Source organism: Belonocnema kinseyi, chromosome 4, assembly GCF_010883055.1.
Source record: "Belonocnema kinseyi isolate 2016_QV_RU_SX_M_011 chromosome 4, B_treatae_v1, whole genome shotgun sequence".
Lineage (NCBI taxonomy): Eukaryota > Metazoa > Arthropoda > Insecta > Hymenoptera > Cynipidae > Belonocnema > Belonocnema kinseyi.
In genome coordinates, this window is record NC_046660.1 from 111,929,517 (window position 1) to 111,942,659 (window position 13,143).

Genomic DNA, 13,143 nt, shown 5'->3' on the forward strand with positions numbered 1-13,143 from the left:
GAAGGGGGTGGTTAGTAAAAATGTGACCATGTGTGACATAAGGGAGGGGTCACTCTAGTTTTATAAAAAATTAGCGGACGTCCTTTATGGACGGTCCCTTATTGCAAACACGTGTTACATTAAGACGTGGTTGACCGGTGCCGATTATGTAGAGATACCAACGAATCCATCCAGCACATTATTGATGGCTGTCGCGTAACGGCTCAGAGAGACTATACGCACAGACATAATTATGTAGCGGGCATTATACATCAACCACTTGCCCCTAACCTAGAACTCTTAAAAGAATGGAATCCCTTCTATAGATATATTCCAATGCCCGTTTTAGAAAGCGAAGATTACATCTTATATTGGGAAGTCGCTATCCAAATGGATCATTACATCCGGGCCAATCGACTTGACATCGTGATGCGAAAAAAAGGTGGAAGAGTCTACATCATCGACATTGCTTGTCCGCTTAACCGAAATTTGCAGTCAACCTATACAAGCAAAATCCACAATTATAGCGAGTTAAGGCGTGAACTAAAGACCATATGGAGGAATGCGAATTATGCATCTATTCATCACATTGTGATTTCGGTTACAGGCAATGTGCGCGCAAGATGCACTGAACATCTTGAACATTTAGGTGTCAGTAAGGTATTGGCAGCAGGTCAGTAGGTGGTTTTATTAAACACCTGTCGCATTTTGAGAAACTTTCTTGATCATCGGGAAGCGAGAGACTAAAAACCCTTGGAGTGGTAGATGGTAGCTCTAAGAAAGCATCCAGAGGCGACTGTTGTCGCCCCCAACGCTCGTGGCCGCTCGTAATTTTATACCTACAACATCATCGCAGGAGGTTTCAACCATCGTATTAAATTATTTGAATTAACTTATAACATTCTAATCTCATCAGTTACTTGACTTAGTCCGTGGCTATGATGTATAACCGGGTTTACCCGAGTAAAAGTTTAATAAAAGAACTGGAATAATAAAAATAATAATAATTCTCGCGTTGGTATCCTCACGGCTTAAACTTTGTTCTCATCACTTTGACGGACATGTTGACGGTAGCTTTGCTACTGACAGGGTTTCCCCTATCAGTAAAGCAGAGATCGAAGAGGAATAGGACTAAGAGGAAAATAAAGACCCATATAAAAAATGGAGTGCTTACGAAATATAATGAAACAATCGTCGATTTCTAAGACAAGCATCAACTGGAATACAATGTTAAAAGAAGAATCGATGCGTCCCTATGAAATCCCTAAATTTGAAACAGGGCGAGAAAAGTTATTTCATTTTTTGGGTGAAGTTTGCTTCGAAGTGTTCTCATGTACAGAAAGTTGTAGCCAGTGATCTTATTGCTAAGATTAAGGTAATCAGAAATAAACTACGTATCATAGAAGATTAAGCAACAGAGAACGAAGCATAGGTTGATTCCGCGGGGAAAAACGTCGGTAATGAAAAGCAGTTAGATGTCATCACAAGATAAAGAAGTAACCGGCGAAGCAATACATCATTATGCTACTGATGTTTTGCGGAAGCTCATGATGTTTCAGTGCATCCACATCCTCCAGAAGTAGATGGTCTGATTCAACCATAGGCAGAAGTGGAGATTCAGTAACCAAAAAGCCGATTAAAATAGACAAACTATCTGAACAGAAGTATAATGCGCCTATATTTTTTTAGCAGAGAAAAGTGGGAAAAGTGTTAGGAGGAAACATCATACTTTCTTCTTACTTAAAGGGATTTATTAGAGTTATAAAAAGAAATGTAAGGTTCTATCCGCAATTTTGAATATTTTTGTCTGATTTCTTGCATACGTCTTCTAAATATTACTCTTTCAGCTTGGACGAAGCCTGTTTTTGGATAAAATGTTTATATTTTGTTTAATAATCAAATTAGAGAGAACAATGGAGAGCGGATAGGGAAAGCATAAGGGCAATGGAGTTAAGTATGGCGAGAAGAGAGAAGGCAGATAGGAGAAATAATATAGTATAGCAAGGTAGGGAAAGTAAGGATAGAGAGGAGAAAGGAGAATGAAGTGGCGGTGGTGGAATTGGAAAGCTGGAAAGAAAAATTGAGGGTAATGCGTAACAAAAATAGGATAAAGGACAGTAAGGTTTTTATCGATCATGATTTGACGAGGAAGGAAAGAGATGTTCGGAGAATGATAAATGACAGGGCTAGGAAAGAGAAGAGCGAAGGGAGAGCGGCGAAGGTAGGGTATCGGAAAATAAAAATAGACTAGAAAATGTGGGTATGGGACGAGGAGAAAGAGGTATTAAAGAAAGTGCAGGGGAATTTATTTCAGGGGAAGTAGGGGGTGGGAGTAAAGAAGGGTGGAGGAGTGTTAAAGGTGTTGTACTGGATCGTAGCAGGGGTAAAGAAGAAAGATGAGGATTTCTGGAGGTATATTCAGGAATTGGATGTGATAGGACTGGTAGAGACGTGGGTAGAGATAAAGGAATGGGATAGAATAGAGCGAAAGTTGCCAAGGGGTTATAGATGGAGGCTACAGGAGGCAGTCAAAGTAAAAAGGAAAGGAAGGGCTAGTGGGGCAATTATAACAGGGGTGAGGGATGGATTAGAGGAAGAAGTTCATGGAGACGGAGAGGGGTAGAGCGTGCAAATGAGGGTTGTAAAGACAGGAGGAGCGATGTATACGTTTGTGACTGTGTACAATAAGGATGGAATGGAACGGGTTAAAGAAAGGGTAGAAAACTTACTAGGAGAGAGAGAGATGAGGGTTTGGTGGTAATGGGGGAGACTTTAATTCGAGAATTGGACGGGAAGGGGGCCTGTACCGGGAAGGGCAGAGCTTTGAAAGAAAATCGAAGGATAAGATAATAAATAAAGAGGGGTAGATTCTAATAGACTGGATGGAGGATAGAGGGTGGGCGGTGGCGAATGGTATGGTAAAAGGGGACGTAGTGGGAGAATGCACGTGAGTAAGAGGTGTGTATCGGTGATAGATTATGTGATTATGAAAATGCAAGGGTGGGAGGAGATAGAGAAATTCGCGGTGGAAGGGAGGGTGCAATCAGACCATCAGCCATTAAGCTTGTGGATACAGGGGGAGTCTGGCGAAAGGCATGGTGGGGAAGAAGAGTCGTTAGGGGAGAGGGTGTCATGGACGAGAGAGACGATAGAGAAGTATCAGGAGCAGTTGGGCAACGTAAGCTGTGAAGGGGAGTCGGTGGACGAGATATGGGAGGATCTACAAGAGAAAGTGAAAGGTTGTGTGCAAAAGAAGGTATTTATGAAGAAAAAGAAAGGAATGGTGAAGCCGTTGTGGGATAGGGAATGTAAAATGATGAAGAGATAGGTGAAAAAAAAGTACAGGATGTGGAAGGAAGGAACCGCGAGAAGGGAGGAGTACGTAGAAATGAGGAAAGAGTTTAGGGCTATGTGTAAGAAGAAAGAGCAGGAAAAAGAAAAAGAGCTGGAAGAAGAGTTGAGAAGTGTTAAGACAGAAGGGGACGTGTGGAAGATAATTAATAGGTTTAGGAAACGTAGGGTGGGAATCAGTGAGAAGATAGGGAGCGACGAATGGAGGAAATTTTTTAAGGATTCATTTCAGGGGTCAGATACACGAAAGAGAGATGAGGGGATTAGAAGAACGAGGGAGGTAGACGGAGAGGAGCTGAACGACGAGGAGATAGAGAAGCAGATTGGGAAATTGAAAAAATCTAAGGCAGCAGGGATGGACGGTGTAGAGAACGAAGCGTGGCTTTTTGGCAAACAAAAGTTAAGGCAGAGGCTGAAGGGGGTAGTGATAAAAGTATGGAGGGGGAGGGATTCCCTAGAGGGTGGAGGGAGGGGTTGATCAGACCACTGTATAAGAAAGGGGATACGGAGAGGCAGGAAAATTATAGAGGAATTACGCTCATGAATACTGCGTACAAAATATACGCGATGGTGTTAGCAGATAGGCTGCGCAAGGATGTTGAAGGGAAAGAAATATTTCCGGAGACGCAGGCGGACTTTAGAGAGAGAAGGAGTACTATTGACAATATTTACGTCTTGTAACACGTGGTGGGTAGAGAACTAACCTATCTAAAGAGCGCCTTCCCTTCGGTAGATAGAGGAAGGTTGTGGAAGTCAATGAAAGAGAGGGGAGTGAAGAGGGGCCTAATCGAGAGGATAAGGGAGGTATATGAGGAAAGATAGGGTGAGAGGAGGGGAGGGAATCTCTGTGGGATTCTGGAAGGATAGGGGGTTGAAGCAAAGGTGCCCACTTAGCCTAACGCTTTTTGTAATATGCAGATGACGTAGTGCTGCTGGCAAAGAGCGAAGAGCCTTTAAAGGAGATGATGAAGAGGTTGAGAAGGTACTTGGACAAAAATAGGCTAGAGTTAAATGCAGACAAGTCGAAGGTTATGGTGTTCAGGAAGGGAGGTGGGAGAGATAGAGGAGGGGAGTGGAAGTGGAAGGGAAAAGCGGTACAGGAAGTGAAAGAGTTAGTGTACTTGGGCTTCCTGTTTCGAAGGAATGAGGGAGTGGATGGTCATATAAAAGAGAGGGTGAGAAAAATGGGGTTGGAAGGTAAGTGAGGAGGTAAATAGGATACAGGAGAGGTATGGAAAGTGGACACTGGGGTTGGCAAGGAATACGCCGAACTATATTGTCAGGAGGCAGACAGGAAGAACGAGTTTAGGTATTATAACAGGCAGTCGAGCGTGTAAATATGAGGAGAAATTTTTGGAAGAGGGGGGAAGTAAATTGGTTAGGGAGTGTTGGTGGGAGAAAGAGAACATACGTAGTGGTGCAAAAATGGAGGTGGAAAGGGAAAGGTGTTTTAGAACGAATGGATTGCAGATGGATGAAGTTAGCAGGAGGCACGAGGAAGGAAGGTATATGAGTTAGTTTAAAAGAATGGCATGGAGAAAGTGAAGGCAGAAGGAGAGGAGAGGATAAGAGAGTCAAGGTTTAACGGGAACTATGTGTGGATTATGCCGAGGGAGAGAGCGCAATATTTGTGTGAGAAAGGAGAGCAAGGTAGTCAGAGACTTATAGCAAGAATGATATGCGGTTGCATGGAAGGTTATAGTAGGTTCTGGCTTTCTTGAGAGAAGAAAATGTGTGAACTGTGCGGGAAAGGGGATGCAAAAGTTGAGCACTGGTTGGAGGAGTGTGAAGAGGTGGAAAGGAGTGAGATAAGCATGGAGGTATTGTTGCATGAAAGGGGGGACAAAAGGGCAGTAGCATGGGTGAAGGGGATGTTGGGTAAGATGAAGAAAAAGAGAAGGAAAGAGGAATGGAGAAGGAAAGATTGTAAATAGGAGAGGAAGTAGATGTAAGAAAAATGTAAATATTGTAGATAGAAGTTAAGTATTAGGTGTTAGCCGCAGAGGCAGACTTGTATACATATGGAGCTTTGTGTGGCTTAAAATTTTCAGTTTTCTTTTTTTCTTTGTTTGTTTTTTTTCGATGTTCTAACTCTGATAACTTTCTTAATCAGTACTATTTAATTAAACACTTATTATTCAGATTGAGGGAGTATTAAAAAAAATTAATATACTAAAATTGTGCGCCCCAAGAAGATGTACAAAATTGTTATTAATCACTGTTTTATCGAACTCGAACTTTTTGATTCATTCGTAAAAAGCAGCATTAAAAATAACACAAATGTGAATGAACCGCTCAGAAAATGAGAAAAAGAAGCATTGGTAGGTATTGGATCTAATACTTTTTTCGCGAATAATTATTAGAAATCTAATACTTTTTTGCGAAAAAAATACTGGATCTAATACTTACGAATACTTCTTTTCCATAAGCGAAGTCGTTTACTAACCGCTTTAGTAAGATTTTCTCATAAGATTGACTAAAAAACTGATAATTAATTTAGTAAGGTTTGTTTTGAGGGAGTAGATGTCAAGTTCAAAGTTTCTAATATTACTGCAAATATTAACCGATTTTCATGAATCTTTTTTTTAATTTCTTCAAATGATGTCAATATACTAATTCTGCTAATTACAATTGAATAAAGCCATACCATCGTGATTTTAGTTTTTGTAATACACGGCTAAACTGAGCGACTGAAGTTTTTCTCTATTGTTCTCTCCAATTTGATAATTAAAAAAATATAAACATTTGATCTAAAAACCGGCTTCGTCCAATTCGTATCAATGAATTGCTTTAGGTTGTTGGAATAGATACCATCAAACTGGAAGTTTGATAGTATCTATTCTATCTATCTATAATAATAGTGGTCCCGTGGATGTACCCAGTGAAATTTCAGAAAAACTGTAGCACCTTAAAGGAATATTGGTTGTGATTTACTAGAGTTCAGAGATGTAAAACTAACGCAAAGGCATTCTCTGTCAAATATGTACGTCACGAAGAATCTGCATGCTCAAATAGAGCACCTGAACAGCAAGGTTTTGCCTGTGCATTAAAACTCGTGCAAACTCTTTTGTACTGTTCAGCTGTGGTAGCCGTTAGAACTTTAGGCCATATTTTATGCGAGGTTATTAAATCCGGAGTGCCAATTTACGATGCATACAGATTTTTGTATTGCTGCATAGTTTTCGAAACATTGTTATAGTTTTAAATGCATACTTGGAAAATTCTTTTCGTCCATTAAAAATGGATTTATTACTGTTTTAATAAAAAATTCGCTATTATGCCTTATTTTGAGCTTTATCGTTGATGTGCGAACATAAGGTATTTTTTATCTGTTACTTTTTATGGGATATGTGGGTACAAAGTTACAAATTTTGAACCTCTCCGGATTTGAAAAAAATATATATATTTTTCCCTCCGCCCTTACATACAGTCGTTTGCCCAAGAAGGGAACGAGATCCAACATAAAAAATCATATTGGGTATGAAGTGTTTTAATCATGAACAACCAAGGATAACTAGATTAATACACATTATGGTTTTGTTTAGCCTTAAAATCATTGAGTAAAGCATTTAGTAGCATGTATAATTGGTTTAAAATACACGCTAACTAGAATGGTCATCAGCTGACCCATCTTTTATACATGGATGACCTGAAGGTATATGCTAGTTCAAATCAAAAACTCCAGCAAGTGATCCATGTCATAAAGCAATTTGTCCAATGGAATCCACATGGAGATCGGACTAGATAAATACTGATCAGTGCATTTAATTAGAGCATGATTATGGACCGCAGATCTATAGAGCGATAAGGAGGATCACATCGAGGCAACGGCTGAGAAGGTGAAGCGTCTGCATCACGCTCCCTAGTAGTCCAGGCAACTCGTACGAAAAAAGGTCTTTTTACCGTATTAAGTATGTAAAGCGCATTTTTTGCTTAAACGATTTGAGGGTCCCTAATGAAAATTCCAGATTTTCTAGAAATTACTATGATACATCCCGTAAAAGTTAGTATCTGTACTTTTGAACCTGTAAATTTTGCGAAAAACGCTCTATATTTTAATCAAAGTAGACGCAATTTCGAGTCATTCTAAAAAAAGCAATGACCTAGCACCAATAGGTCATAAGTTATGACCTCCAAATTTGAGAACTTATGTCCTATTTTCCCGTGTAAATTACTCGTATTCAGTTCTTTCAAAAGTTTTCGTTTTAATACCTGACCCCACGTCCAACCCTCAGAAAATTAAATCCTGATGAAGCGCATGTCACAATTAAATGATACTGGAATCTAAAGGCTTACCAAAAGGACCAAAGAACGTCCTTAGTTGGAATACAAAATGACTTACTTTTGTGCGTACACTTTTTCAAGTGGGAAGATTGAAGAATCGGACTGGATCAAAAACTTTGGACCCTCCTGACTGGTTCGCGGGGGCAAGACTGCAACACAAGCCTTTTAGAATCTGAACTTCCTCTAAATCATTCTCCAATGATTATCCAATTATTATTATTATTATTATTATTTTACTTATGGTAAATCGTTATTGGGAAGATATATATAGAAACATTGTTATCGGAGATCGCTCGGTAATAAGCGTTGAATGGAGAAAAATCAATATTTTAACATTTCAGCGTAAATGTGAAGATTATTCTATTATTTTGAATGCGCGATTTTTCCATCTGTCTAAAATGTCATTATAAGAATAGGATATATCAGAAACTTCTTTATTTCTATTTCCATAGCGGCCGCTGTATAGGTTCCTATTCCCCAAAAGACAACGTGTTTTCAATATATTTAAGTCCTTGTAATTGTACAGACAGATAATCTCACAAAGATGTCTTGTGTTCCCCAAAAGTGTTTAATTTTTGAGATAATTTAATTCTTTCATGTGGAATAAAAGTTTTGAAAAATTAATTTTAATCAATTCAAGTCCGCCCGCCTCTCTACAGTTAAAATTATTTTAATTCACACATTTAAATAGATTTCTTTGATGCATTTTTAAGGCGTTTAAATAAATTATTAAAATATAATCGCGTATTCATAGGAATACAAATTCAGTCGAGTTGGAGGTTATCTTTAATGTAAATATCTTGCCCACCCCCCTTTTCGAGCTGCAAGACTTTTATGATCTGTGCATATCACGTTAAAAACGTCCAGTCGCCATTGCTGAACTGAGAATATCATAATGTAGCCACGACTCAGATAGCTGTAATATTTGAACTACATAGGTAAATTAAGTCTATGATTTGATTTATCTTTGATACAAGATATTGTAAGCTTGCATTAGACTGTGACCCGAAGGTGAGATATCAAATACAGTAGACGAAAGGCAGAGTGGATTAGCTGAAATGGAAATCGCTATCAAAGAGAAGAAAAACTGGATATGGTCCAAGAATTAACTTATTTCTATACTATACGAGTATGATAGAAAACACTCAAAACTATGTGACCATTATTTGTAATGTTTCAAGGAGGTGCAAATATTTTTTTGTTCAATGTATTGTATTGGAGGGTAGAAAGACCAAATGGTCCTTACCCTGTTGTCTTTCTTATAATTTTAAAATTTATTTTTTTCGCGTGAAAGGGGAAATGATGTTTACATATTCCTAATTTGTATCGATAAACAGTGTGCTAAATCACTTGAAACCGTTAAAATAGAATTTCAAAACATTATTCGTTACCCAGTTGTTATTCTCATGTATTCAATTTAATTATTTTCTTGTAGAACACTCAGCATTCTGAGAGAAAATTTCGCTCCTATCGGTGCATCATCATCCAAGCGACATGAACTAGCAAGTATGAATATTATAGACTTGGCTGAAGGTTGTTGTCAGATTTCCGAATTATTGAAGGTTCAGCTTCTCAGTGGTATGGATCAAATCAGTCTTCGCAAAGAAATTGATGTCACTGGTTTAGAAATGAAAACGATAGCAGAGAAAAATGCTGAGCAGGTACTTGATTTATCTTGAGTTGATCATCTACATTGATTGTCAAGAAAACTTGTAATTTATAGGATAAAAAATATTGTAGAAAATTATGACTGTTTTTTTTTAATTGAATTTTTAGCTACTTATGAGTCCAAACTTGTTAATGTCTGGAAGGCAGGACGCTGCATGCAGTGCAGTGATGGGAGCCGCTGTTGCTTTGGGTGGACAGATGTTTCTTCCACATAGTTCTACTCCTACTAATATAGCTTGCTGCTCTCACTGCAGTGGAGAAGTGAAACAAGTATAGAAAATTTACAGAATAAATAAAGCTAATTCCATAGTATGACAATATCATAATTGTAAATGCTAAAGATTTATTATTCTACCGACACTTTTCGGTCAATAATAGCCAAAAGTATTAGACTGGTAACTTCCAGTAGAAAAATATAATATATAAATGGCATGGGGAATAATAGTTTATATAAAAGCTGTAAAAAGGATATGTGAAAAGATTAAAATATTTTGTACCTATTTTTATTGACTAAATAAAAAGTGTTATAATTGTGAATGTTGACTTTTTTTAACCTTCTAAATTCTAAATGAAATACGCTAGTTCACTGGAAACAAGTTATTTATTTACAATTGACAGATTCTCCTGTATCTTAAAAAGAAATTATGCGGTTAGAAAATACATTTAAATAAATTAGTGTTTGGTTTTGTTCGTAACTCGTAAGAAAATAGAATACGGAATACCCATTACAAACAAAAGAACGCATGCTCCTTTCAACCATTTTACTAACAATGAAATTACATATGTACAAAGCACTTCTCGCCCTGCAGAAGCGATTAATTAATTCTCAGTTTCTTTCTCTCTTAGAGATTTATATTAATTACTATTTTGTCGAGTCTAACAATAAAAGAGAATAACGTTTTTCACAGCCAACATGGTATTTTCAACTTACAATTAACTGCGTTTTAGATTTTAATCTTGCGAAATACTTTTATCTATTAATGGAAGTATTTAAAATTGCAATTATTACTAAAAGAGGGATGATGTCGAGTAAAAATTTTAAAATGATAGTGCGAAAGCGTAAAATGTCTTTATATAGACTTACAATAAGCTTTCGCCGATATTGGCTTTATTCGACATAAAATGAGTTTCAGTCGATATTATGCTGTTCCGATGCAAACAAGCGAACTGTTCTTTTGGTAGTACCGCAATGACAAGATACTTGAGCAATTCGTTTTAAATACTTGCGGAGCTTTCGACGGCATATTCGCCAAACCACTGAAAAAACAGATATAATAATTAGAAAGTATCGGGATGCTGCTTCTGAAAACTAACATGTTATAATTACCATTACTCATATTAACAAAGAACCTTATTTTTTTTAATATCTCTTCTTTCTATTACTAGTTAATGCTTCAATTTATGTAGTGATATTTTGAACCCATACAATTGTAATTAGTACAGTATTGTGCTAACAAGGGAAGACCGCCAATTCTAAATTTTAGATTCGGTAATATGCGATTTTCCGTCTTTTTCGAGAAAATCAACTTTGAAATATTGACCAGAGGCATATAGAGTTTGCCGAAAAACAATTCCTATCGGCTGACAGTTCAGACAGTACCTCTACCTCATGGTCGGAGGGTTGCATGTTCGTCTCGCTGGCTGCACTTAGTTTTTATTTCTTATTTATTAAAATGTTTATAAATATAAACTCCTTTAATAATCTTCCAAAAGTCTGATAATAATGATTTTTTATGCCTTTTTGAACATAAAACTGTTAATGTAGATAGGACCGAAACTAAAATTTACAATTGGCGATCTCCCCTTGTAAGTTTAGCACTTTTTAATGGTTAAAGTTCAAAATTGTACAATCATTTTAATTTTCAATCAACTCATTTGACTTATTGCACAGGTTAAATATTTTTTTCACATAGATAAAAGTAACCATTACAGTTTTGGTTTTTTTTTTTAATTCTAAAAAGACTTCAAAAACACTATTTTCCGGTGGAGAGGGACACATAGGCCGGTACTGTATTCCGCTGAAACCCCTAGCCCCCCCCCCCCCCAACAAAATTGTACAATTGTAAAGCATTCAGTATTCTCCAAAATTAAATTACATAGCTCACTCTAAAATTTTAAAATTTGAAAAGTACATATTCAAAAATAAAAATGTTTACTTCAAGTTCTTAGAATTAAACAATATCAAATGAGAATCTTTCCTTAATGTTGAAATTCATGATTTTTCTAAAGTCTCAAAATCAAATTAACAACTTTTTCTTTAATACAATAATTATTTTTAACTTTCTTAAATAGTTTCAGATGACTTAACACGTAGTTTATTATTAACAAAATAGAAGAAATCTAAAAATTGGCTAAGTCAGCGCGTGTTAAAGTGAAAAATGATTGCCATTTTTTGTTTTCGAAACATCTCGTTTTTATTAATTACTTCAAATACTAAAAAACCTACCAATTATTGCAAGGATAAAAAAAGAGGAGCCCTGAAATTCTCTACAAATTAAAATTCGACCGCTTTTTAATGACTTTCAGAACATTACTTCTGAGGCTGAATCCACATGTATCCTCTTTTGTTCACGAGAAATTCATTTAATTTTTAAAAGTGTTGCTGTGACATCAGTTATAGGGGCAGTCCTTAACAATTATTCGCTATTCAGTTTTTTTTTTAAATCACGTACCACATTCAACTTTTTTGTTTATAACGATACTTCGTGTCAACATTTAGTAACAATTAAAGTGCATAATGCTAGACGATTATTTCAGGGTGGATTCGAAAAATCTTTAAGCACTTGAAATCTTAAATAGTTTTCCATGTCGGACGTCTGAGTGTAAATGTCCAATGTCAATTCATAATATCGGAAAATATAAAATTAGCGTCATATTAAGGGACCATTTGTAAATTACGTATTACATTTTTTTCAATTTTTTCCCCTCCCATGTAACAAGTCGCGAGAACATTTTGCCCCCCCCCCCCCTATACTGCATAATTTTTACCAACATTGTTAGTCATTTCTAAGAACAAGAGCACCAATACTTGGCACCTTAGCCTAATTATTGGCATGCCAAAAACCCAAAAAAGATTAAATAAAAAAATGAATTGAAGCAAAGCGTTCTTAAAAATGTGCCATTCCTATGTTTCGATGAGAAAAAATATATTAGATATGTACAAATTTATAAGAATGTCCCCAAAATATTGAAGAATTTAAAATTGCAAAACGTTAAAATTGAAAAATTTTCAATTGTAAACCTTGAAAACTGAACTATTCCAACAATAAATAATGTTCAGAATTAGATTTTAATTATTATTTTAATGCTTTGCACTCTGAATTTCTTCAACTTGGAAGATTTAGAAATGAAAACTCTTGACTTTTGATCTCCAAAATTATAAAAACTTAAGAAATTTGACTCATCATCATCAAGATTGAAAATGTTGCAATTATATATTTTCAAAATTGAACTGTTATGGAAGAAGCTTCAATTGCAAATCTTCAAGATACACTTATTTCAAAAAGATGTTGAAAAAATCATGATTTTAAACCATAAAAATACAAAATTAAACAAACTGGAAAAGTTTCTAGTGTATATGAAATGCCTGGTCACTATACTTCAGGAATATCATGATCTGCAAGTAGTTGTTCGATTTTAAATACACTTGGTGCAATTATAGTGTTATATAAAAGACATTTGGGGTCCAAAGGATTTTTGAAAATCTTCATAATTACGCGAGTTATGCCAGTTTGAATTTCGCCATCACATTTTTTTGAAATACGAGGGTAGTTCAATAAGTCCTTAGAATGACCAACAAATGGCGCGCGAATAGCTCCAAATCATCTGTTTTCAGTCAGCACCACTCCCGACTAGATATAT

General features: G+C 36.3%; 2 protein-coding genes across 2 annotated transcripts in view; one reads left to right on the forward strand and one right to left on the reverse strand.

The window, feature by feature from the left end:
• LOC117171835 (golgin-45) overlaps nucleotides 1-9,819 on the forward strand; it is a 25,988-nt gene extending 16,169 nt beyond the window's left edge. Inside the window, exons 5-6 of the mRNA XM_033359469.1 lie at nucleotides 9,050-9,275; nucleotides 9,391-9,819. Coding sequence (XP_033215360.1) covers nucleotides 9,050-9,275; nucleotides 9,391-9,558 — 394 coding nt within the window. The 3' untranslated portion in view covers nucleotides 9,559-9,819. The remainder of the gene's footprint in view (nucleotides 1-9,049; nucleotides 9,276-9,390) is intronic.
• A 45-nt stretch (nucleotides 9,820-9,864) lies between these two features.
• Nucleotides 9,865-13,143, reverse strand: part of LOC117171873 (TAF5-like RNA polymerase II p300/CBP-associated factor-associated factor 65 kDa subunit 5L) — a 14,264-nt gene continuing 10,985 nt past the window's right edge. Inside the window, exon 10 of the mRNA XM_033359511.1 lies at nucleotides 9,865-10,539. Coding sequence (XP_033215402.1) covers nucleotides 10,422-10,539 — 118 coding nt within the window. The 3' untranslated portion in view covers nucleotides 9,865-10,421. The remainder of the gene's footprint in view (nucleotides 10,540-13,143) is intronic.